General features: G+C 50.5%; 4 protein-coding genes across 4 annotated transcripts; 3 read left to right on the top strand and 1 right to left on the bottom strand.

Moving 5' to 3' along the window:
• Window positions 1-6,323: 6,323 nt before the first annotated feature.
• TrAFT101_005656 (uncharacterized protein) lies at window positions 6,324-9,301 on the top strand. The gene is made up of 3 exons (XM_024906699.2): window positions 6,324-7,109; window positions 7,254-8,195; window positions 8,267-9,301. Exons 1-3 carry the CDS (start codon window positions 6,966-6,968, stop codon window positions 8,804-8,806), a joined length of 1,626 nt encoding a protein of 541 aa, XP_024760145.1. The 5' UTR covers window positions 6,324-6,965; the 3' UTR covers window positions 8,807-9,301.
• A 555-nt stretch (window positions 9,302-9,856) lies between these two features.
• Window positions 9,857-10,557, bottom strand: TrAFT101_005655 (uncharacterized protein; the record flags this gene model as incomplete). Its single annotated transcript, XM_066127552.1, has 2 exons — window positions 9,857-9,905; window positions 10,343-10,557. The coding sequence occupies 2 exons, from the start codon at window positions 10,555-10,557 to the stop codon at window positions 9,857-9,859; spliced, it is 264 nt and encodes an 87-aa protein (XP_065983663.1).
• Window positions 10,558-16,604: 6,047 nt separating this feature from the next.
• Window positions 16,605-16,934, top strand: TrAFT101_005654 (uncharacterized protein; the record flags this gene model as incomplete). The annotated part of the gene is made up of 1 exon (XM_066127551.1): window positions 16,605-16,934. One exon carries the CDS (start codon window positions 16,605-16,607, stop codon window positions 16,932-16,934), a length of 330 nt encoding a protein of 109 aa, XP_065983662.1.
• A 4,413-nt stretch (window positions 16,935-21,347) lies between these two features.
• Window positions 21,348-25,196, top strand: TrAFT101_005653 (uncharacterized protein). Its single transcript, XM_024900262.2, has 2 exons — window positions 21,348-21,810; window positions 21,912-25,196. The coding sequence occupies exons 1-2, from the start codon at window positions 21,649-21,651 to the stop codon at window positions 24,939-24,941; spliced, it is 3,192 nt and encodes a 1,063-aa protein (XP_024760140.1). The 5' UTR covers window positions 21,348-21,648; the 3' UTR covers window positions 24,942-25,196.
• The last annotated feature ends 1,039 nt before the right edge of the window (window positions 25,197-26,235 follow it).

Below are 26,235 nucleotides of genomic sequence, written 5' to 3'. Positions count from 1 at the left end.
GTTACCAGCTCATCCTGGCTTGAAAGGCTAGGATGTGAATGGATAAAGACACCTGTACGCGCCTAGATTCCGTACTTGGATTCGACAATCTCTATTTCTGGGCCTAGGCAGCGACGGCCTGCTGCTGTTCAACGCTTTGTCAGTACAAGGCGCAAATTTGCTGAAGCCTACGGCTACTGTGGACGAGCCAACCGTGGCAATTCTCGACACTTCCGGAACGCGCTATTTCGGAGAAGTACCTAAGGTGTGGGAGGGCAGGACAAATTCTCACTCCGTACTCCTCATTTAAGGAGAAATTAAGACTAGCTACCAGGTAGTAATGTGTGTGGCTCACCTATCTATAGAGTTCAGTTGAGAACAACCTTTGTTCATAGACAAACATGTAATCAATTGACGTATCATGGCAACTTGAAATAAAATTTGCCTGCTCGGTAGGCAGATTCTGTTACTAAAGGTGAGTTCAAGAAACTTGTGTAAGGCGGTATCGAAGATGATCGAAAAGAGACGATATCGCCGCTATCCACAGTCATAAAAATATGATCGTAATGGCCAACCACGAGGACTACCTTGCTTTCGGAAGGTACAAAAGAGGGCTTGCAGGTAGCGCGCTGGTGTGCTGTAGGAAGAGGGGAGAGGGGAGAAGGAAGTGCCGAAATCAGGATGGATGAGCCAACAGCACAGCTAATTGAAAATCGATTACGTGACCCAGTGCTCACCCACTATTGACAGTGCAGAGATAAAGATCGACTGCTAGTTGCCGGTAATCTGACGCCTTAACGCCTTGCGGCGGATCGTTTTATGCCATGCCGTTTGATTTCCCAAGTCTTCAGTACCAACAAGCAGCTCAGCCATGCGAAGTTGACGTTGCCGCTAGAGAAAGGTCCAGAGGAAACGCAGATGGGAAATTGAAAATGAGCACAGGCTAGTACAGAGATGGGACATGGGACGAATCGAACTAGCCAAAACAGGCCCCAACAGCCTGCCAGTGTCTGGATTGCTTACACGCAAGAATCGCCTAGATCGCGAAAGGTCACATACAGCTAGCAAGTTGAATACAAGGTCGCCCTCTGGTGTGATCGTTGGGGGCCTCGCGGCTAATCGTAGATTCATTAGGCGCGGGAGCAGCAGTGAAGCCGCGGCAACGTCTGAGAAACGCAAAAGAAAGGGGTAACGTCGCCGCTTAGATGGTTGCAAAACCGGCGCTTAAATGTGAAGAACAATGGTCATCAACAAACACGAGTATCCGCTGGCGAAATAGCCGCCGAGTGTTCCACTTGATGGATGAGGAGAGTGAGCCGATGTGCCGAGGGCGTGGAAAAGTGGTGGAAAATTTGAGCGACAAGAGGAAAGTGCGCAGAGCAAAACTCATTCGGCACGGTGTTCAGAGATTAAGTTGGTACTCAGCGTTCCGTACCGATGATCAACAATACCTAACAAACAGGCCGAATTACGCAAACAAGGAACAGCCGGGGGAGAGGTCAGGGGCAAGCCAATAAGCAGAAACAAACCATGTAGTCCAAAGAGTGTTTGTTTTACCACCCCAAATTGGCAAATGATATGCGAGCAATGGCAATACTTAATGGCGCCATGTGAGATTGCGCACTGCGAGATGGCTCAATGTAAGGCTGACTTCATTGTTTTGGGAGATTGGGGCGAAGCAGAGTAAGGCCGCAGAACAAGGCCGCAGGTCGAGTATGAGCGCAGCAGCACTCGTGTATGGAGCATCTGTGGCGCATGTTCACGGTTTGAGAAGTAAGAAAGTTCAGAGAAATACGAGACATGGTCTTCCTCTTCCCTGGAGACAATGCTGTAATCGCAAAGGAATAGCCTAGTCTCCCTAGGCATCTCGAGGAGCAGAGGCCACGAATGCGGCACCGAACACCCCACCCAGTGCTAGCAGTTGCATAGGTGGGTGGAAATAGAAAAATGCTGTTGGTCAAGAGGCCGGTCAGCCTGGCAAAAGGAGGGTATGGTATGGACGATTCTGCGTTGGCCTTTGAGCGAGCAGGTAGGTCTGTAGTTACAGTGCAGGCTCGCTTACTGCGCTATCGGTACCCAATCGCAGGTGTTTTCGTGGCGGGTAGACGCGCGCGTAGGTGTGCCGCTTGCGGACTAGCGTAAAACACCGGAGAGGTCGCCCGTTGGCCGAACAAGGGCTGTGCGGGCAAGTACAAGGATCCCTGGTTTGTGGAGGGGGCGTGGCTATTGTTGTCCAATGCGGATCGAGAAGACCCTTACTAGCGCGTACCGACGGGACGGATCGCACTATGTTAGTGCACATTAGCGCAATGGGCCGCGATGCCATCAGATGAGTGGCCAGACGCGGGGCCAAACTCTGCTGCGTCGTCGCAAGAACCAGCACGCGGGCGAGAAGGGGAAAAAAAAAAAAAATGAGAGCGAGAGGCCTGCCCCCTTGCCTGACTCTCAGTCCCAGTCGGATCATCCACAGCCTGGGCCCATCACTTTCGTCCTCAATGACTCCCTTCCCTAGGCCGGTGATTCACTCATTCCGCTTCGGATTTTGTCCTCCGACTGCGACGTCGTGCTACCACCACTCATAATTTGTCCAGATAGGGGCATGGAAACGGTGTGGCGCCACTGCCCGGCCTCTGTCGTCAGTCAGCGGTCATCCCTCCGCCTCCCCCATGTTAGTACTCCGCATTTTGTGATGTGCCGTTACTGGAGTTGCGGCAAGATCATGTTGGACAGCACTGTAGAGCCAAAGCGGGCAAAAGAGGGAAGCTTTGAGCGTTGGGACGATCGCATCGGCAGTGCCCTGAGGACCACTGGCTCCCGTTGCTGAGGCAAGCTCAAGCTCTACAGCGGAAGCAAGAGGCACACTCCAACTGCCTGCAGCCGTCTGCTCAGGGCAGTGGAGCCGCATATCTCAAGCTCATGCATCTCTCTCGGCCACTGCCATAAGGAGCACGGCTTCCTCTCGGGCGAATTCCGCCAGAGCACCCCATGCCGAATGGTTTGCTGCGGCCTAGAACAAAAGTTCAACATTGCCTCGACTCCGCTGCGCGAGATTTGAGAATGTTACGGTCCCGACAGCGTGGAAATTAAGGCAAGGCCTCGTGCGTTCATACAACCTTGGACGGGGGTATCGGGCAGCTTGTACGACGCGACCTTTTCGCACTCAAGCAATGCGCTCAGGTGGACCGCTACGAGTGAAGAGGACTGCTTCGTACTCTACTCTCCAATGGTGTTAAAACCCCGACTTTTTCGTTCTCTCACGCTTAGGCACTTGACTCGATCAGTGGTGACGGGCTTAGAGTTCTCGTAGGGCAATCGGAATTGGCTACCGCCTACACTGAACTCTGCTAAGTGGGACCGGTGTCTTGCCAGCTAGCACTGCGTATTCTGTCAAAGGCTGTTCGACATCTCGGTAACATTTGTTTCCGAAATTTGGCTTGATTGTTGGAAAGTGCACTGGCCATGGCAGAAGGAGATAAAGAGCCAACCACGGCAGCAAAAGCGGCAGCACCAGCCGTTCCCTCTATCCTGAAGAGTGGCTACTGTCTCTCATGAAATTTGCTCGAGGAACAGTGCTGCGCTAGAGGCGTCAAGAGTGGAAGCAGTGCGCATGAGCACGGAGCGTGGCGTGGCAAGCTTCCGTTGCGCTATTTGCCTTGGCATCTATTGAAAATACATGATTGCCACCTGACAAGCCATTGAATGATGTGATGTGATTGAGTGACTGACTGAATGGCTGAGTGAATGGGCGAGCGGCACATTTAGCATTCCCCTAGCTAACAGCTATGATCCACTGGATAAACAAGCACACAAGCCGCGCCCCCTTTCAGGGACATCTCGTCGATAGCTGCTGATCTACCGGCCGGAGCCAGGCGAGAGAAAGCGGGGGAGAAGAAGCGTCGATGAACGGACGTACGAAAATCGTAGCCGGCAGATTAGATCCTAGCATCTCTGTGAGCTATTGTGAAGCATATGCCGCCACCATCCGAATCGACATACAAGTAGCCGTCGGTCGAGACGGGTATCAACTTTGTATTTGAGCGATCGTCTTCCTCTGCGCGAATTGCGGGTACGTTGTCGGGACACACAAGTCGGGGACAGCTTTTGCCTCAGTCCCTTCTGATGCTAATATGCTTGGATCCGTGAAGTAGAGGCTTTCGAGACTTGTAGGTCGCTGCGCACGGCTGCAGACCGAAGCTAGCGGCACCGTCAATGAGGTGCTAGGCCCAGAGCACAATCCAAAGCGTGGCCCGGCTTAGGACGACGTGGCTCCCTCTTGTGGGATAGATTCTGCGCTTGAATTTAGGCCGTGTCACGTCTGCTGGTCGGCTCCTAGCAAACTCTTTTAAGCCCTCGCAGAGTGTTGCTTATTTGGCCATGACCAGCTGCGGCAGCGCCGTAGACCGAGATGAGTCGCTAGAGTTTTGCAAACCTCGATTGACTGATGAAGATTGGCTCCAAGAGTGACGACGATGTGAGCATGGCCGGCAGTTTGGGCCGCACTGTGCTGCTGCGATGTGGTGCGCGAAGGCAGTGCTGCGGTGCGGCCCATTCAAGGCAGACAGAGAGAGGAATTGCTTTTCACACTGCACACTGCACGCTCCATACGGAGGTACTAGCAAGGTAGATACGAAGCACTTCGGCAAGGGGACCTGCCAACTGTATTTTGCCCAGTTCCTGCAGTTTTTGAGATGCTCTGGAGTAAGGCAAGTACTAGGTACGTACTAAGATATTAGCGTGCGGATGTGCGTACTGGCTACCGCTCGGCTTAGTAGGCGGTGTCACATTCCAGCAAGTACACAGAACCTCAGCGTCTTGGCTGAGAAAGACAGCGCGCTAGACTCAGCTGGGAAGACACTTTAGCCAGAGTAGCCCTACTAGGTCGAACTGGAATTTAGACCAGCGAATGATTTCCAGTTCTCCACCGCCCGGCGGATCCTGGATTCTGCCACTTGAGCCATTGAGGCTCCCTCGCATTGCCATCATCATTCACCTCATTCAGAGAGCTGCAAGAGGTGGCTGACTAGCACGATCTCGGCAATCGCGGGGTCTCTTTTGCTTTGGATGGCTCATGCTCTATGCCGGGGTTTTGCATCTGCCAGCGCACTGCAGTCTGCCTTCGGCCTCTCCCTCGTGGCGACTTGCTCTGCCTTGGATACGATACTATGGACTATGGATCTTTCCGCCTTCCCGACATCGAACATCCCTTGCAGCCTCTATGCCACGGACCTGGCTGCCAAAAAGACTTTTAGGCTTCAATCCTCTTCTCAGAGGCTGCGATGGAGACCTAGCTGGGAGACTTAGAGACTATGATATCACGTCTTACAGCAGCGGATGTGTCTATCATAATAGCTTCTGCCCGCAATGCGGTCATGGCCCGATGAGTGTCTTCACATGAACAGTGGGGATAGATCTAGCCCCTGCAGGAACCATCTTTGCGTAAATGTATTTTGCTCCATAGCAATTACGAGTACATCACCGACGGACTATTTCAAAGCTGGCATGGTTTCTTAGATATGTCAGTGGCTCGTCGAAGCCCTTTCATCTGTTTCGGCTGTCTCTCCATATCCACTGGCTACTCTTGGATGTATAATTTTTGCTTGCTTTGATTGTGGCTCACGAATGCATCTAAAGTTGACAGCAGGAACAGCCGTTCAAAGCTGAATCTATCAACTTATCGAGCAATGCCAAACGGCAAAGTCAGGTACTCGGTAGATACTCTGATATTGGGATATACCTACTTACTACACGCAGTCGCCCATGCTCACCGACCGCCGCCGAGGGAAGAGATGGACGAAAAGGCACTCAGTTCCCTCTGGTCTAGTGTCCCCGCTGCTATTGATTGTTCGCTGACTCTTGCCTGGTCTCTTTGAGGATGTCCTTTTTCCCATCTAGTCGTATCCGGCAGCGGCTTACAAGTACTACATTTCTATTGTCAGGTGTCCACTGCATGCTTTTGATTTGCACTCATCGGACTAATTGCAGTACGTACTTCGTACAGATGGCGGTGGTGGTGCAGCACTACATGCATACAAAAAAGACAGACTCGGCATCTCCTTGAATCTGCTATATCTACACCCCCACCTGTTCGCTCGCACGCCCCGGTCTATACGCCCAGCAAGTGCCCAATCTCCAGTTCTGGGTGTTCTAGCCTAAGTTGCGTCCTCGGCGGCTATCTCATGCACGGCATGACAGTATCTGCCACTGTATGGTACATTGCGACCGCAGCCCTGCCTGCATCTACAGGGGGCTTAGTTCGACGCCATACGACTCTAGCTGCACTCCCGACCCCCTGGTCGATTGTTGACCAGGGGGGAGAACAGCGATCCCCTGTACCCTAGGCCCACGCTGTGACACTTTGCACTGATTTTCCGTGTGCTCGTCGACTCACTTCCCTGCAATGCTGGATGCTACCTGAAAGGCTGCCCAGTGTTGATCTGAGCCTCCTCCATTTATACAAAGACTCTTGCCATCTCTTCCTGTCTCATCCCCCTCACAAGATTCTCTTCTTCATCCACCACCTCAGCACCTCTCGTCTTCTTCCCCTGCCAGAGCAACAGCACCTTCGACCATCCATCGCCGCGCCGAAGGTAATAAGCAGAATCCTTCACCTTTGACGGCTCTTTGGTCATTGCAAACTGTCCACCCCTCATACCCGCCTTCCAGTCATCTTTCCCCAAACAATACATAAACGTGCCTCGTTACGAACTCCAAGCGACACAAGTCTCTTTGTCCCTCTTGCTTTTTCTACACGCCAGCTACTATACGAATCAGCTTCAAACAGTTGGTTAAGCTGATACCCTTTGCTACCCTTTGCATCACCGCCAGCATTTGAATAGTCGGCTTTTGGCAAAGGACTTACCTGCCAGATCCTGCAGCTGCATTGCCATTACACTTGTTTTCTATCCCCCCTCCTCTCTTTAATCGAAAAGAAGTGCTTGGCTGGTTTTTCATAACGCCCAAGGCACTGTACCTAAAGCTCCACCTGCATGAACATGGTAGAGCAACAACAATACATTACTGCAGGTCTACCACACACAGGTGACCTAGCAGGATCTCACAGCTTGTCTGACGACAGATCCATCGCGTCTGTGGGCACTCCAACCTTTCCAGAAGTGACGCCCTTCTCAGCTGTATGTATTTCCCCCCTTTCCCCCGAGAGCCCGCGCTCTTGAAAAAAAAAAATGCATCATTCGCCGTTTTGCACCTCTTTTCCACCCTGTCTTGTCCTGGCTCTTGCAATGGCTGCAAGCTTACCAATCGTATTTTTTACATAGGTCTCTTCTTTCAACATCCCTGCTCCGTGCGACTCGAGCCTTCTTACTCCCATTTCTACCACCAGCTCTCCCCCACTCCAACAGATCCGTAAATTAGGGGCGCAATATCCCCCTCCTCCGAGCACTCCCTATACACAGGTGCCAACCCCTCCCGGAAGCTCAAAGATGTATCACCAGTCGTGGAGTAGCCAGTTCGACATGCACAGTCAAAGCGCACAGAGCAGTCCCCCAATGAGTAGCCATGTGCCAGTGGCACAAGACTTCTACATGGAAGACCGCCGCACGCCCAACCCTCCGTCGGAGCCCTACTACGGGGCCTTCAGTGTATCTGACGGCCCAGACGCGCAGTCAATCCACAACCCGGGACCAGCGCCCTATTATGTCAATATGGGCATGGACAGTCAAAACTCTATGCTGATGCGCGACAGTCGTCAGCTCCCATTGGATCCGCACCCCCGTGACATGGAGCGCGGTCCTCATCCACCATCCCTTCTCAGCCAGCAGCACAGTTCGCACTATCATGACATCCGGCGAGCGAGCACAGATGATCGCAGCTACAGCAGCCGTGCCGACCCTATTCGCCGCTCTTCCAGCGGCTCGCCTCGCCGCCGCCCCGCAACTCAGGGCAGCACGCGAGTGAAGAAGTCAAGGTCATCAAAGAGGGGCGCCTCGCATCGCGGTCAGCAGCAAGCTGACCCTAGCGATGAGCATAAAAACTGCTTCGGTCAAGAAGTTCCTCCCCCAATCAAGAAGGGATGTCCCGAAGAAGAGAGATGCATCTTTGAGTCTCGATGGCGACACCGCTCCCAAAGGGGGCAGGATATGTGGGATAGCATCCAAGCCGACTTTACCAAGAAGTTTGGCAAGAAGCACGGCAAGGAAATGCTACAGATGAAATTCAAGCGCGGTCGTTCCAAATTCTATGAATGGCTTGAGCAGGATGTAAGTAGACTTTGCTTTTTCCTTCTCTACCCTGTTCCCAACGATGCTAATGGCATTATTTTATCAAATAGGAGAAAATACTCCGAGCCGCTTTCAAGAGATTAGAGAGAGAGAGATATCAACTCATTCTCAACTACTTTCTTGAGATGGGCGGGTCCCGAAACATGCTTCTAAGCGCCAGCGACATCGAAATCAAGATCGTCAATGATCTCAAGTGGGAAGAGGCGATTTACATTGAGGGCTTGGACGAGTGTATTCGCCGACGCCGCAAGTCCATTGTCAAGAAGCGATCCGGTGGCCGAGGAGAACCAGGTGGCGACATCGCCGTGAGCGACGACCTGTTACGAGTTTCCCAGGCCCCTCATAACGAAGATGAAGTGATCAATCAGGTATATGCCGCACGACGAGATCGCTGGGACGAAGACATTGCTTCTGTAAACGGCGAAATGATGAATGCCCATTTATGGGAGAACCGAGCTCCAATCAAGTTGGAGAATGATACGCTACTTCCTCCGTCTGAACATTTGGCACGCATTAACGCTCACCCCGTCGCCAGCCCTTATATTCCACCAATATCAGTGTATCACCAGCCAAATTCAAAAGCGGCGTGATGCGGGAAGTGCAACAGCTGTCAAGGTTAAAGGGGATGGGGCAGAATCGATTGAGATCAGCCGGGGGGTGGGAAAAGGAAGATTTTGGGGGGCGAGGGTTGCCCGTCTCTCTCACTCTCTTTCTTTGTTTTACTGTTTAAAGAACTCCAATCTTCTCGACGAGGAATCATCACTCTTTTTCTTTTTCTTTTCAGGATATCACGCATTACTCTTCAAAGATCTGTTTTATCTATTCGTCTTGAATGCTTTTAATTTCTCATCTGGTCTTTGTCATCTTTTTTCATCTTTCTCTGGTTGATGCTGGTACAGCCAAAGGTTTGGGGGGAGGGGGGGGCTTGGGATGACAAAAAGACGGATACAAATCTCACGATACTTTTTAGATGCATAATGTTTTGACTTGCTGAATTTACATCGCATTGTCTATAGGTAACCCAGTCATTGAACACATGAGGAATGTATAGTATAAATAATCAATACAACGTTGAGTTACTACGATATCATGCTTGATGAGCGCAGGAAAGCCAAATCTTTTGAGTATAAGTCTCTCTTGATGAAGGATTTCTATTGCTACTTGGCCCCTGTGTGCGACAGCCCACAAATGGCATGCAGTATGTACATCGGCCATAAATAGCCAGGCGCACACGGCGATAAGGGCGGCTTGGCGAACGATTGCTACAGGCCGGAAGGCGAAATTGTGGGCCGCAGATAGCTCGCAGTCTCTGCGAGCTGGCACTGCTAGGCCATATTCTACGACTCTGACCAGGTGGGTGCTTAGGTGTGTGGACGACGCTTTCCTCTGTCTTCTCTTTTCCTTCCACACACGCCTGTGAATGCCCGAGAACCACCGAGCAAAAGGTACTTGGCGTGCAAAATGGATTGCTCGTACTGTGCGTAACTGCATATTGTATCGCTGGACGCTGTGCACGACTGCATCTAGGTATTGTTTATTTATATTGTGACACGGCTCCAGAGACCTAGTACTAAGGAGCTACGAGTACTTAATTCAGGTACCGTACCCAGACACACCTACTGCACTATACCTTAGGGACCTCAGGTTGGTACGGGTAAGTGGACGGCCTCCCAACAAAGGTCGCCCAACCTTTAACAGCAGCAGTTATTATAATTCTTTTATATACATATGAAAATAAAGGGGGAAAAAATAAAAGAAAGAGAGAGAGAGAGAGAGAGAGAGAGAGAGAGAGAGAGAGTTAAAAGAAACAGGAAGGAGGGAGGGAGGGGAACGAGAAGCGCGTGAGAGGGGATGAGCAACCAGGCAAAAACATAAAGGAACGAGAAGGCTGCGGCGCCATGTTTTATCGTGCCAGGGATACGCAGCGGTCATCGACTCAAGCTCTTTCCTTCAACGTTGCCCAACCGGGTCGCATAGACAGCTGGTCTGGTCTGCGGCTTTACCGCTTTATTCTCTTTCTCTTCATCGCCGTCTTCTTCCGCTTCTGCTTTTCTTCCATTCCGTGCACCCTCGCCCCACGCAGGGCCTCGCACCGCAATTTCATGCTGTAGCCAGCTTGCTCTTACTTGTACCTCCTCGCCTCTTCCTTTTGCCCCCTCCAGGGTTTGTGATGCAGTGTTTTCTGCTCCAGGCAAAGCGCGAACCCGACAGAAGGGAACTGGTGGTGTGGGCTCGTCGCGGTTTGGACGGTCAGCCCGTGTTGCCTGTTGCTATGCCTGCTGGGCGCGTCTTCTGTGTCCTGAATGGACAAAATGCCCTGCTGTTTCCACTGACCTTGCATCGAGACCTAGCCACCCCCGTTTTTGCCTACTTCGAAGTGGCTCGCGAGAGGAGAAAAGGTGAGATGAGACGAATGGTCGCGGATTACCATGGCTGGCATGTCGGCCATCCACAGTCGCTTATGGATACTTGAACGGTGCTGCAGCAGCCCTGCAAGACTCATGGAGGGCGCATTTGTTTCCAACTGTTGCGAAAATGTCTCCAAGCCGGCCATACGGAGGCGCTTTGTTGGTGGTCAGCGAACACAAGTCCAAACTTGGGCTCTTTTGGCTGCAGGCACGCACACACACACATGTTCTTCGTTGTCGATACACAGTCCCCAGATGGAACACTCTTCGCTGCAGCGTTCTCACAAAGTACACCCTCGTACGAGTACGCCCTTGCTCCCCTGGTTCTTTGCCCGTTCCCTGTTACGTTATAGGCGGAGCGACAGTGTGTTTTTTTCACATGCACGCAAATACTATCCACGCCCCCCCTTCTCATCTGACTCCATTGACAATGAGACGCTAGGATTTACTGTGCTGTCCTTTTGAGTTTCTCACTGTCTTGGGAAGGGATCAAGGGCACTTTGGTCGCGTCAGAGGAAAAATCACTGCGAGAAATGGCTCTGTCAATCGTTAAATGTTTGGGTTGAAAATGCTCAGAAACTGGATTTGGCTGCCCGCACGATCACAAAACGTTTAGCTAGCATGGTTGGCACATGGCCGGCTTGGGATCGTGTCGCTTAGCACCGCCAGGGGAGCAAAGCCTTGGAACTGCTGGGGCTGAGGTCTACTGTAAGCTCGAAAATCATGATCGAAGTACTTCTAGTGCAGATGCGCTAGGCGGGAGGTAGCATTGCAGAATGCCAAAAAGAAAGTGAAGAAAACACGAGAGAAGCAGGGAAACAGAGAAAGACGGCCTTGAGCCCTCTTGTTTGGCCTATTCCTTCCCCCTTTCTTCCCTTTCCATCTCTTTGTCAAATTCGCATTCTTACATGTTGCCGTTAGTACTAGCACATGGCAACACAAGCAAGATAAAGTATCAGATGTGCCCACAATGTTCAGCCAGCCGGCGGATAAGGCGCTTGGGAGCCGCCTCGCCATCGATCTCGCTAGGACAACAGTTCGATCTGCCAACAGTCCACAAGCGTGTAGCCGCCGCGGAGATGAGCCTATCTTGAACGCGTGTCCGCTATTCGCATTGCGATTCCAACGACTTTGCCCCCCTCTTTCCATTTCGTTATTTGAATTTCCCCAATGGACCTTTTAGATTTCTAACTTCGCCTTGATTTTCGGGCGGGATTCGCGGATGAACACAGTCGCACTGTACGGCACACCCATACCCTGTCGGTCCCGACAGTCTGGAAAATGACGCGGTGGAAAGCGGATTCGTAATTTGGGGTCCACGCCTCCCATGAAAGTAGCGAACCAGGCGAGGACAGACGAAGGAATGGAGGGCAAGGGGCTGTCCCCTCCTCCTTGTCTCCCGGTTTCTCCTTCGACTTTGCGGTCTCTCAACTCTGAATAGCGAAGCGAAGTAAAGCTAAATAATTGTGTCAGAGCATAGCAGCGTGGCTTCGGTCAGGTAATGGCAAGTCGGCTAGCGGCCGTGCTTTTGGCTCGTGTTGACGGCGCGCCCCGTCCGGCCGCGGGGCGTAATGCGGAGTCCGTGTCAGCCGATGTACGGAGCAGCGCTCCAAAAAATCGATGATGGCACCGAAGCAACGCTTCATATGAGGTGCCACTCGAATGAAGGAGGAGCGTTATTTTGCATACCGTACAGGTGCACATGCTTCATACAGCGCACACAGGGAACAGTCCTATTCGATATCGTTCATCATTCATATCCATCAAGACGGTGCAGCAGTGCATTGAAAGTAGCATTATGTACAGGCACACTCCCTCGTATAGCAGGGATAGCGAAGCCAGCGAAGCAAGCCGTTCAATTTATCCACCCATACACACGCCCAGGGTACTTTACGCATCCAAGTAGCTACAGTGTGCTACGTGACAAGCGAATAGCCTGATTTCTGCTGTGCGGCTTCTCGAACGTCGTTCAAGGTTGCGATGAGGGCTGAAGCTTGCGGACGGTTCGCTACATAACAAGCTTATTCGGTCATACGAGCGACATATCCGACAACTTTGGGAGTGTATGAAGCATGAATATACGGCAACTTACGTGTATTGATTGCTGTGCGTGGAAGCCTACAGTCGGATAAAATCCAAGAAGGTAGAAATACAGGGCTTTCGGAAGAAAAACAAAAGCAGAGGCAAGAGGGTTGCAATGCGTTTGGCGTCATGACATCTGCATGTCTCCCCGACCGTCTATGCCGCAGCTGCTCGGGAGTTGATTTGGGGCCTTGGGTGTGCGTGACCCCGGGCAGTGAGGAGGTGCCGAGGCTAGACGGAGGAATGGTGCCATGGATGTGATGAGATTTGCGCAGAGACAGCACGCACATGCTGCCAATAGCACTGGTACCTATATTGACAGAGCTCAGATAAGTCGAGATGCTATGGTATCCACTTGAGCTGGAGGAAAGCAGCAGGTAAGCAGCAATCACATTTCAAAGTAGCCATGTGCACTGCGGTAAGCCCCATATGCGAATGGTATGTCACTGCATCCAATATATTCGGGATTACCTACTAGTAGTAGGTATGCCATTTCAGCACCGCCCTTGGCGCTGCTACTATGTAGCAATCTCCTGGAAACGTTTGTCTAAGTAACGGCGTGTCACAACATCGAGTACTTGGCATGGATGCAGAATGGCTTTAAAGCAATTTTCGTCTGAGTAGGACGACCCTCCGGCTCGATACCCAAGTATGTGAGCCTGAGTCTACTGCGTACATTGGCGCCACTTATATTCGATCTGGCTAGTCTATTCTGCTGTGCAAGCCTCGATTAGACAGATAGACCTAGCTAAGTAAGGTACCGACAACTTGCATGCTGCTGTGCGTCTATGTTCTGTACTCTGTGCCTAGACTCATGTATCACAAACTACTGCACCGGGGGAAGAGGGGCAATATTTTTTTTTTAGTCGGGCAAGGGCTCTTTTACCATGCAAACCGATGTGCTAAGCGTGAGGCTAGGTCCTTTCATTTATTTCAACCACACGCTCTGGAGACTGGCTCTCAAGCGATAGGGTGACGGTCATCGTTCGGCATTGCAAACATGTTGCTGCTGGTGATCAATTCTTCAGCGATGTGAATAACTTGTACCGAGTAAGCTGTCTCCCTGGAACCTTCACCTTGTTGAATTAGCGACGATTGGAGTAATCCCCGCCCGTTTCCAAAAATCCGGCGCTTGTCCTGTTGCAGCAAATACGCAGCATACCTTAGGTATCATGACGAATCCTTTGTATTTTGTCACTGTATGCTTGTTGCATCTAAGTACTATAATGAATGATACACACGGAATTGGCCCGCACAGGGAGGTGCCTCGTACAAAACTAACCCATTCCTCTCTAAAGTGGAGCAATTCGTCCGTCGCCTTGACCTTTGATACTACAGGGGTGTTTTTACCAGCTATTCACAAACAAGGATTTCCTTCTTTTCTGCTGAGCGCTCGCTTTCTAGTTATAACTTGACATACTGGGGGAAAAACAAATTCGATCGTGGTTATGGAACGGCAAAAACACCCTTCATTTGCATTACTGCCTTTAGGAGATCACTATAGCCGGCACTCGCCCGCAGTGCAACTATAGTTCTGAGGCTACTAGGGGCTGATGACAACAAGGGGGGGGCGTCGTCTTGGTACTCTATAGCAGAAGACATAAGGCGTTGTATAGTTACACACTATGCTAAAGGGAGATGGAACAATTGCCGAGATGTTTGATATTCGCTGCATAGTACTAGTACGAGATAAAATTCATCCAGATACCCAGTAGTATGCACCGGCTAATAGGCTGGGGAACCGAGGCCGCCTTATTAGCCTTGTAACTCGTTGCATTGCTAGCAATTGAGCAAGGGTAAACATACACGCTCAACGGCTTGACTTTACGCCTGCCAATGCCCATGTCGTCATACATGAGAGTATTGGATTTAGATCTGCAAACACTAGACACGAAAAGTAGCTGAAGAGAATACTCCCCGTGTATGTCTCCGAACCCTATTCCCTGACGACCATGAGCAGCAAGCACAGACCATTTTCCAAATCAGGTAATAAGCAAACATCCAAACGATGTCGACTAACAGTAGTAGATTTTTTTTGATGTTTTCAACTACTGTATACTACTGGCCGCTAAAGTAGGGGCCAAAGCCGCCCTGGCCTCAAATGTGAGGGCTGGCATAATTAGCCACAATTTACCACGACTCGCGTGCATGAAAAAGGGTAGTTACACGGCATTGACTAACAGATGTCGTTACCCAGATTAAGTGAAAAGAAGGAGAAGGGCAAGGAGAAGGAGAAGAAGGAGAGGATGAAGAAGTGAAAGAGAAAGAAGAGATTTTTTGAATATGGTAACACGAAATTGGGGGCGAAATTTCCGAACATATCACCGAAAACGTGCTTTATGGTGTCGGTGGCTTGCTGTGCCCCATGACTAGTCCAAGGTGTGGGAGAGCTGAGTCTCAGATTCGCTGTACTACCCCAATTGACTCAAGGTTGCTCAGCTTTTCTTTTTCATTCTATTAAACAGAATGTGGATTGATTGTTTGTTCAGCCCGTGATAGCTTGACGCCCCCTCTTTTGGACTCTTCAGCATCCATGAGATCTTTTGCTGCTTGGAACAGGTAGTTATCGCAATCTCGGCGATATAGAATCTTGGATATCCCACGTGGAGCCTAAATTGCTGATGGTGTGACAAGCCACGAGGCATCATCGCCGGTTGCCGAGAGCCAAGATGCCACCGAGCGTTGGCTTGCTTTGTTTCTTCATTTTGATGTACGCGGGTTTCCACAAGGCTGAGTGGATTGGCCCAATTCAAAAATGTAATGTTACATGTGGCAAGTGATTGCGAGTGTCTCAATGGATTTTGGTCTGTCAGAAAAAAAAAAAAAAAAAAAAAAAAGGACGGCAGGGGGCGTTTCTCTCGTATGATTGGAGGCTTTGAGCATTGTTCGCCCATTGAGCTCCTCCTCCGCAGCACTATGGAGAGACTGAGAGAAGAAACAAGGGGAAAAAGGATTGATTCACGTCCATTCGGACAAGGTACGCGGAGCGAGACGCGGAAATATGGGAATAATGAGAATCAACCAGCTAGATCCGAGGCTCTCTAAACCCATTTCCTAGCGCTTGAGGCCGTTCGCACTAGGGGAAGCAAGCAAGCGGAAGCCGAATCCAATGGAGAGCCCTGGAGCTTCTTCCTTGTAAGGCAGTAGAACGAGAAAGCTTTACGGAGAGAGCCCCATCTCCCAGGTGTGTTCTTCCGAACCCTCCGCTCCGCTGTGGAAATAACAAAAACCCTGCTTGAAGATTGTGGTTTATAGCGTACTGGCTATGGGCGGCGCTTTAGCGTGATGATCTGGGGGTCTCAGGTTTCTCACGCTAAAGGGGGGGAGGTAGAAAGGCGTGGAGACTCTCCGCGTCTACTGCTTGCAAAAGGGCTCCCTTAGCCACTTCACCGTAATCACGGGGGGGGGGGAGAAGATCTCAGCGGCGTCTCGAGGCTTGGTTTTATGTTGATCTGTAGAGACGCCGACTAGGAAGAAGCCGAGTTGTGTCGTTCGTGGAGTAGAAGTTCAATAGTTGGCTTCACGGTGGCTTTGTGGCGGCTTAAAAAAAAAAAAGGATCTTGCCACGTGGAATGGTCAAGATGAAAGACATTTCTTCATCTTGGCGCACATGTTCGTGTGCATGTGTGCTCATTCTTCTTTTGAAGCAATGACCAGGCTGAGGGTAGAATAAAAGCAAATAACGAAGCTGGATAGCTTCTCCTTCTGGAGGCTGGGCCATGTGGCTTCCCATTAGCCTCCTTGTCTAGGGGCGTGAAGCTGTGGCCCCATCCTTTGTTCTTCTCCCTTGAGCTGAGCTGACCTTTGTTTCTACACTTCCTTAGTACGTCTCAGTGTGAACTTGGTGACATTCATACTTTTTCAAGCAAACTCACTAAGGCATTATCTGAGCAAATCAATGGCTGCTTGTATGATTGAAGAAACATGGCGGCTGAAATGCAACTGCACTCACACCAGGAGTCCAGTTGATATCAAGTTTACGACAGAGCAAGCTTCAACTCTCACCATTGGCGCTTCAGCGTATGTCCTCTCGGAGGTAACCTCTTTCCCCATCCCCGTGGATGAAAATCTTAGGGCTATCCTCCGCGGCGTTTCGCTAGCGCTGGGTCTCGCGGGCCCTAAAGGCCAAGCTATTGTACATCACCCGTCGCCTCGCTGCATTCCGGAACCGATTGGGCTAGAAGTGGTTCGCTTTTTCGCAATTGCCCTACGGAACTACTGCTGTTAGTAGGTTTAGCGGGAGCAAAGGCTGCTAAAGATGGTTCCGGTAATACAAGTATAGTATGTACCAGGTTAAAAGTGTCTGATCTTCCGGGGCTTGAAGCCGTGCCGGGATTTGGTGCAGCTGGAGGCGCTCACTACAGCCGAGGGGAAAGCAGACTTTGGGATCCGTAAATTAACAGTGGCAAGGGATCTATATTCCCTTACAAGTATGACTCTAGCCATGTGCTGCAACTGCCGCTGAGTGGGAAAAAATATGAGCAGTCGCTAAAGGAGGGACGGAGAAAGGGGGTGGAGGGTGGAGGGTTTACCTAAACCACCACGATGATTATTAGTGGACGGAATATACAAGGCGAGAACATGGAGTACTCGTAGGGACAAACGGTCTCTTCTCCACAGGATGATCAACAAACCCCATAAATCTTCTATGTACGTATCGAGGGAACCTGTCAAAGTTGCAACAGGCAGACATAAGTCTGTCACTGGCCAGGCTTGATTTGCACAGAGCAGAAGCCTCTGTAGCGGCTGGCACTCGGAGGCTTCGTGGCCACGGCTGTCGAGGATATCATGGAATGCTATAGGCTAGGATAACTCTGAAAGCTGCAGCACGGAGTTATTCAAAGGGTACTGTCTGTCATTTCGCCTTCCTTTTATTCCAATACTCCGAATCTCCTTTTGGCTCCAGCAACTATGTCAACAAGGCTTCCACGACAATACAAGAACATGCGAATCACCGCAACGATCCACTTTGCGGGTCGCGAATTGTCCCTTAGCCATACGGGACGGAAGCCATATGCGGCTTGTGTCCAAATCTAGTCCTCGCCTGCCAAGCGAAAAGAAAAAAGAGAGAGAGATGAAAAAGAGCCACATCTGAGCGAGGGGGCGTGCTTTTGAAAAGTGACACGATTGTGCCCTGGGTTAGGGTGTGGGACATGTCAAGTTTTTCTTGTTTGAATCACACAGCCGCCTGTCTAATTTTTCTGCTCTTCCTGCTCTCGCCTCTTCTCCACCCCCCTTCGTGACGCCTACATAGCCCATCAGCCATGTGATCTGGAGCCGCCCCTCTATGAATGTGTCGTTCGTCTCGCCAAGGCCATGCAAAACCGCTCCCGGCCACTGCCAAAGAGGGCACGCCAATATTTCGTTGTATATTCGTGGCCACAATGGATGGACAGGTGTGCCTGGAGAAGAGGAAGGGGGCCCTTGTCGCGGACAGAAGGGAAGGACAAAGTACTATTTGGAAGGCAAAATACTATACACTTGTACCACCCCTGGCGGATGGTGATGTTGATTGGGGGAAACAAGAGCATGGGGCAGACAGCAAACAAATCAGAGCAGGAAGAGTATATCCGTCAGAGGACGGAACGTGTCCGTCGACGCTCGATCGGTCGACGTACAGATACAGATCCATCCCCCTTCGGCAGGGCCAAGCAGGCATCCGATCGCTTGTGCGAATGACGCTCCGCGCGGAAGACTGAAAAAAACCGGCGCCTCGTGCTGCAGGCAAGGGCATCGCGGACTGGACTGGTCTCGCCATGGCATGCCAATGCCACGATGCGTGGATATCGCCTAGCCGCACGTAGGGGAAAGAAGGCTACTGCCACTAACAGCAGTAGCGACACTCGCGCTGCATGAAGCCCTGCGCAGCTCGGCCATAAGTGGATGAGCCGGTCCATGATCAGCCTTCTAAACGCCCCCCTTTCCCCTCTAGCTTGGCGCCCGTTGTGAGATTGAACGAGGATCCTCCGCTCCCCTGACAGCAGCGAGCTAGCCAGCGCAGCAGCAAAGTACATACAGTACGGATCCCGTAGCCCACAAACTGTGGGGGATGGCTGCTGATCTCTCGTACTTCCGAGATTGGGCCTCGCCACGAGAAAGAGGAGACACAAGATGGCGCGACAAATTTGCTGCTGCGTGTTAGTGTGAGATGCTAGCACGAGATTATCTCCCTAGCCCGCTAGCACGGGTTCTGGTACAGAAGATGCGCAGAAGCTTTCGGAGTTTGCTGTTCTTTTAGCCTGGCGGGGAGCGCGATCCGGCAGTAGTTTGGTAGCATTTGCGTTTGCTGTGAGGTTCCGAATGTTCTCTTTTTTTAAAAGTGACGTGCGGCACAGACGCTTTCCGAGACCGTTTGGATAGTGGCAAGGGCTAAATATTTTTTGTATTTATGACATATTAGCATTTAGTCCAGAGAAGAGCATACATGTGCAGAAAGTTTGTGCGGAATTATATGAGACGCGTCCTCGTATTGGCGGAGGGGAGGGATAGTCTACGTTAGGCAGCCCTGTTCTGTAGTTAGTTAGCCAATGCCTTATGGCATCTACTGGCTTGTCTCCTCTTGTCTCCTCTCTTCTCCTCTCCGTTCTGTCTTACGTAGAAACCAAAATAGATCGGCCCCAAAGGCAGACTGAAAGGCAGAAAGAGAACGGTTTGCAGAGGGACGCAGGATCGCCTGGAGATGGATCTCAGATGGCGGTGTTGCTCATCGCCAGGCCCGTTATCGTGGCCCGATTCGCAAGGGTGCCTCTTATGAAGTAGAAAGCCCTACCACCTATTTGTGAAACCCAGCCGATGTTCTAGATTGTGGAACAGGGCGTGCGAGTTTGCTGCAGTACCTTAATTCTGGAAATCACTGCTGACTTGCAAGGGTTCTCTTGCTCTTACTCCGTAACCCGTATCTACTTGAAAATGTGGCGTTTTTTTCGGACGAACTCAAGCACCCTTCCACTGCGAAAATCCCAGATGCCTGGTGGATAATGACTGGCCGAGCTCCGCGTGGCTCTCGCGCTGTGCTGCTTTTGTCTATTGCCTAGCGTGGTGGAGATGCTGCTGGGGAGATAACGGGGTTGTCATTAGGAGCAGTTCGTGGCCGGGGGTCCGTGGATAGAGCGAGAAGAGGCATGTATGTATGTACATCCAAGCATGGATGATGAGCATGGGGGGGTTTCGAGAAACAATCGCCAGGGCTCTTTTTAGCGCCGGCGCGCTTGAGCAAAACTTGATGTTTGTGTCTGTTGGACGTATCGACACCCTCTATTCGCTACCGATTCGAGGCGAAGACATGCAGGTCCTGCTTCAAAGAACCCAACCGTGGCGTGGCAGTAACTCTCGAGCCAGAGCAAGCTTGGCTCGCTAGCCAGGCCGTTGAAGGAGTGGGATACATGTTCGTGTAAGGATGCATATTGCTGCTGGTTATAGGCACGCCCGTGACATCAACAGACCTTCTATTCGAAGCATGTATATCTGTGTCTCTTACGAGGCAACTCTCCGATCCCTGTTTTTGCTGCTCTCGCGATTTTAGTGATGCAATGATTAGGCGGCGCCCCGTGCAAGGAAGTTCGCATGGCTAACTGTCTAGTCATTCGTGGGACATTTCGTTCAGATATGAGATACCCCAGCTGGTTCCTTAATCCTATATTCAGGCATGGTAAGGTAACGGAGAATAGCCATCAATAACACCGAAGGATCGGGGATCGAGGATGATGTGATAGCAAGCAGCTGGTCATATACTTGTACAAAGAAGTAGCCAATGGAAGGAGTGTCTCCCCGTTGCTGCCATAGATGATGAGACTATCAGAGCTTTCCCTCCAGACTCAGATGCCGTCTAGATACGCCACCGTTGAAATAAACGCAGGTGTCTGACTACACATAGGTAGCTTAGCGCTGCTGTTACACAGCCTACGTGTGCGCTTGTAGCCGTCTGCCGTTTGGCCCAAGTCCTATTAGAGACTCTTTTTCGAGACCTGATCCTTGTCCGTCATTAGCGTAATTGGCTCTGTTCTGCAGATACACCTCTCAGCAGCCGGGCCTATAGAAGATGTCGATTACATTTAGCCCAGATTGCAACGTGTATTTGGGGGCTATGTTCCTTCGTTCGGTTGTAGGTATTTGCCCAGTATGCGCATATTTCACGCATCTTCCTGACAGCTGCTCTTCTCATCGTATTTCAGCCAATCATAGGTGCACGAACAAGGCTGCAGCTGTCAGATTGTACGCCATCTATCGAGCAGCTCGTATTATCGCCAATCACAAATCCAGCTCGCTTTGCCCATGGTACGAAGCACACACACAAGCTTGTCAACCTGCACTCAAGAGCTACGCAAACACGATATGTGAATGGCAAAAACGTACAAGCCAAGCGGCAAAGAGCATGAGGCGCACGAGCCCGGCGTTTTCTCGCGTCTCTGACCGATAAGTCCATGTTGAAGTTCCTTTCCAGCAAAGCCTTGTTCGAATGACTCATCACTTTATCTTGTATTATAGAATAGGCTGCCGGGTAAACAAAATCGTTGTGGAAAAGAAGCATATTCATGGAGGATTTAATAAGCGTTCATTGTAGGGCCTCTCATTGGGTGGAATGCCAGACGCTAGGACAAATGCACTAGCCACGTTTTTGGTGCACCAGCCACATATTTTTGTTCCTGACGTGCGATCGCCGTCTGTGGCGCCACGCAAAAGATGACAGACAGCACATGGCGATGTGGCGATTCAACGGCCAGTGTCGGTGACAGCGCCGTTCGCATTTGACGTCTGCTGTAGAGGCAAATCCGCAATAATAGAGAGCTCGGGAAGGGCTTCTCACTTGCAAGCAGCTCTATGCTGCCGCCGCCTTCGATCCCTCGCCTTTCTCCTCCAATGAGTCGCCCAGCACGTGCCAGCTTTTACGAACGGCCTCGCTGTGATATCAACACTCTTCGAAGCGCTGCGGCTCCGCGCCCAATATGATGTTATTAGTGTTCGCATTGCTATGGCTGGGCCATTCACTGCTGCGGCCGGTAGGGGCTATGCGCTCGGACTATCTGGCCCAGCTGCGGCAGGATACGGTGGACATGTTTTATCATGGATATAGCAACTACATGAAGCATGCGTTTCCTGAAGATGAGGTGGGTTTCTTTTTGTGTGCTATATCATATCCCATATACCATGTTAGGCAAACCGGGATACTAGTAAATAGAAGGCTGACCGCTACGCTTCCGATATTTAGCTTCGCCCAATAACATGTACTCCCTTGACACGGGATCCTCATAATCCTGGGCGCATCAACCTGAACGATGCCCTTGGTAACTACTCCTTGACTCTGATAGACAGCCTGTCTACTCTGGCGATCCTGGCTGGTGGGCCGCAGACGGGATCATATACCGGACCGCAAGCTTTAAGCGACTTTCAAGATGGAGTGGCCGAATTTGTACGACATTTTGGAGATGGGAGATCGGGGCCTTCCGGTGCTGGGATACGTGCTAGGGGCTTCGATCTAGACAGCAAAGTCCAAGTGTTCGAGACGGTTATCCGCGGCGTGGGAGGTCTATTAAGCGCGCATCTGTTTGCCATTGGAGAGTTGCCCATTACTGGATATTCACCCAAGCCAGAGGGAGTCGCGGGCGACGACCCTCTAGAGCTGGCCCCTATTCCATGGCCTAATGGGTTCAAGTACGATGGCCAGCTATTGAGACTTGCCTTGGACCTTTCTGAAAGATTGCTCCCTGCATTCTATACCTCGACTGGCATTCCATATCCTCGAGTCAATCTCCGCAGCGGTATACCCTTCTATGTCAACTCTCCCCTCCACCAAAACTTGGCAGCAGTTCTGGAGGAGAAGAGTGCCAATCCAGAGATCACCGAGACCTGTAGTGCTGGAGCTGGCAGTCTCGTCCTTGAGTTCACTGTCTTGAGTAGGCTCACAGGAGATCCGAGGTTCGAGCAATCTGCTAAGCGGGCTTTCTGGGAAGTGTGGCATCGCAGGAGTGAAATCGGCCTGATTGGAAACGGGATTGATGCGGAACGAGGGCTATGGATCGGGCCGCATGCAGGCATCGGCGCAGGCATGGACAGCTTCTTCGAGTATGCGCTCAAAAGCCATATCCTTCTCTCGGGCCTTGGGATGCCGAATGCTTCTACGTCGCACCGACAGAGCACCACTAGCTGGTTAGACCCCAACTCCATACATCCCCCTTTACCACCTGAGATGCAGACATCCGACGCCTTCCTCCAAGCATGGCATCAAGCTCACGCGTCGGTCAAACGGTACCTTTACACAGACCGGAGCCATTTCCCTTACTACTCAAACAATAATCGTGCCACTGGTCAGCCGTATGCTATGTGGATTGATAGTCTCGGTGCATTTTATCCCGGACTTTTGGCCTTGGCAGGTGAAGTTGAAGAGGCTATCGAAGCGAATCTCGTCTATACAGCGCTTTGGACTCGGTACTCTGCGCTGCCGGAACGCTGGTCCGTCCGCGAGGGCAATGTTGAAGCAGGCATCGGCTGGTGGCCAGGCAGACCCGAATTCATCGAATCCACATATCACATATATCGTGCCACTCGAGACCCCTGGTATTTGCACGTAGGCGAGATGGTACTTCGGGATATTCGACGTCGATGTTTCGCAGAATGTGGCTGGGCTGGGCTCCAAGATGTCCAGACGGGAGAAAAGCAAGATCGCATGGAGAGCTTCTTCTTGGGAGAAACGGCAAAATATATGTATCTGCTGTTCGATCCAGACCATCCACTGAATAACTTCGATGCCCCCTATGTCTTCACAACAGAAGGCCATCCGCTCATCATACCAAAGAGTAAGAGGGGTGCCAATTGGGAGAGCAGTCGCAGCATGAAGAAGGGCAAAGACGTTGCAGTCTATAGCTATTACGACGAAAGCTTCACAAATTCTTGCCCTGCACCTCCGCCGCCCCTGACCAATCAATTGAGTGGTTCAGCCACTGCTGCTAGGCCAGACTTGTTTTCTGTTTCCCGGTTCACAGACCTGTACCGAACTCCGAATGTACACGGGCCAATTGAATTAATTGAAATTAATGACAGGAAGAAAGGTCGTGTGATGCGATATAGAGCGCTTTCCAACCACACCATCTTCCCGTGGACTCTACCGCCAACTATGCTCCCCAAGAACGGCACTTGCGTTGCTCCTCCCGAGCGAATTATATCATTGATAGAGTTCCCGGTCAGCGATCTTACCAGCGGCATGGGGGCGCACTTTGGCGCACAACTGTCGTGGCAGACCCATCTGGGACCGACAATCACCGTGATAGAAGGACTGCGACTTCAGCTCGAGCAGGTGCTGGACTCGGACACGGGCACTTATAGGTGGAGGATTACGCATATTGGCAATACCCAGCTAGGCCGTTATGAAACAGTATTCTTCCATGCCGAACACATCAGACATCTAAAGGACGAGGCTTTTTCGTGCAAGAGAAGGAGGGATTCTGTGGAGATTGAGCTACTGGTAGACAACCCAGAGCAGAATAACAAAACGCTCGTGGTTTCCGAGGATCTCATTGCAGCTGAGAGCGACGACATTATGGACGACACGCTCAACGCCGACTCGCTGGCCCCAGACTCATTATTCCAATCAATACTCCGCGCTGTGTCTTCTGTCTTCGAGCCAGTTTATACCGCTTTACCAGAGTCTGGCACAAGCAAGAGCGGCGCCATGATATACAGCTGGGATGCTTACACTTCCACCGGCCCCGGTTCATACCCCGTACCGCCCATATTGGATACTCCCATCACCGGCAACCCGTTCTACAACTACAGGGACCCGGCTTCCAACTTCCCCTGGTCGACCGTCTACCTCGCAGATCAAGCCTGCGACGGGCCGCTCCCCGCGTCTGCAGCTCGTGAACACCAGGTCATCGTCATGTTGCGTGGAGGATGCTCCTTCAGCCAGAAACTGGACAATATCCCTAGCTTCTCCCCTAGCGAGAAATCCCTCCAACTAGTCATCGTTCTTGATGAGCCGTCCGCTAGTCAAAACGGTGGCGGCGACGACGATGATGATGACGACTACGGTATTGATCACAGAGGCAATATGCCCAGGCCACTATTGGATACAGAGCAGGTGACGCCAAAGGGCATGAAGCGCCTACACGGCATCCCCATGGTTCTCATGGGAGCATCAAGGGGCGACTACGAACTCTTCAGACAAGCAACGAGAGTTGGTATGAGAAGAAAGTACCGTGTTGAGAGTCAAGGGTTCATCGTGGAGAATGCCGTTGTCTTGTAGTTTTTGGGAAGGGGGGGCTGGAGAAGGAATATTTTTTTTTTCTTTTGTTTATAAATACGCATATAGCAGCATACATACCATTTTATACATGCATATAGCACGTCTACAAATCACGCAGCATAGATATATTAGCACTTGTTTAGGATAGATCTAGCCAGCTTTGAGCCTGGACAGGAAACTCATAAGGAGAAAATGACGATTCCCCCCTTTTTTTCTTTTTTTAATATTCTTGTTCTTTTTCTTTTTTTTTCCGACAATAGGAATCTTGAATGTTTATATAGATTTTCATGACAAGAAATGAAGCTCATTTGAAGAGCAACAATTCTAATTATTGATGTCCCGAATCATTATCATCTCAATGGAAAAGAATCATCGTAATCGTATTCACCATGATAGTATTCACCAATACAGTCTTCTTGGTCTTATAGCACTGCTAAAGAAACTTCGTAAATAGCATGACTATAGAATCTATATTGATCAACCAAACAAGTGCGCAAGACGTCAATGTTAGTAGACTATTTGAAAGGGTTCAAGGAAGTCTCAGGAAATCTCAAGAAAAACAGAGAGATGATTTTCATTGCAATTGAATAATTCTTTTTAGGCCGTAATGATTAACCATACCTCCCATCATGATCCCAACATATACCCAATCCAATGATCTTTTTTTTTTCTCCTTCGCTCCTCCATCGCGTGCTCGTCGTTGTTGAAAATCGTATCCCTTTCTCGTCCTCATCTACTGCTCCAAAGTTTCTTAATAGTGTAATGCGGTCTATATCGTATTATGTAAAACGTAAAAGTAGAGATGAGAGTTGTTGTAAAGTAGACAAGACAGAGAGAGCACGGCACCCACTTCCCATTCCGAATCAGAGAAGAAACGCTTTCCATAGTCTATTGGTTATTTGATATTGTGATATGCGAAAGAAAATCCCGTATGAAAAAAAGTGAGAAAAAAAAAAGTAAAAGAAAAAAAAGAGATATATAAAACAGAGATTTAGGGAAATGCCCAAAGTCCAAAGAAATGATCCAAGCAAACAACTTTTTGATATATATAAAAGTGTGTCGATAAGGAGGACCACAATAGCCAAGCTTACAGCCCCAGTAGAAGAAAATTGGTTCGTCTTTCGCGCCTCGAGTCGATTTTGGCGTTGAGTAGTGATAGTAGAACATCCAAGAGATATTTTTCCAGTCGACTAGGGTTGATAGTGTAAAGAAATTGATTCCAGGCACGTCATCTTTTTGCTAGAATGGCGCTGCTTATCGAGAGAAAAGGAGATGGAGCCCTTTGTCGCCGAAA

The sequence above is a fragment of the Trichoderma asperellum genome, chromosome 3, assembly GCF_020647865.1.
Source record: "Trichoderma asperellum chromosome 3, complete sequence".
Taxonomy (NCBI): Eukaryota; Fungi; Ascomycota; class Sordariomycetes; order Hypocreales; family Hypocreaceae; genus Trichoderma; species Trichoderma asperellum.
The sequence above is the reverse complement of the archived record's forward strand: the minus strand, read 5'-3'. Positions and strand labels throughout refer to the sequence as shown.

Bases quoted from the DNA above. Each gene is read 5' to 3' on its own strand.
- TrAFT101_005653 (XM_024900262.2), top strand. From the start codon at position 21,649: ATGATGTTATTAGTGTTCGCATTGCTATGGCTGGGCCATTCACTGCTG. The intron at 21,811-21,911 runs GTGGGTTTCTTT...TCCGATATTTAG, and splicing joins ATGCGTTTCCTGAAGATGAG to CTTCGCCCAATAACATGTAC.
- TrAFT101_005656 (XM_024906699.2), top strand. From the start codon at position 6,966: ATGAACATGGTAGAGCAACAACAATACATTACTGCAGGTCTACCACAC. The intron at 7,110-7,253 runs GTATGTATTTCC...TTTTTTACATAG, and splicing joins AAGTGACGCCCTTCTCAGCT to GTCTCTTCTTTCAACATCCC. The intron at 8,196-8,266 runs GTAAGTAGACTT...TTTATCAAATAG, and splicing joins ATGAATGGCTTGAGCAGGAT to GAGAAAATACTCCGAGCCGC.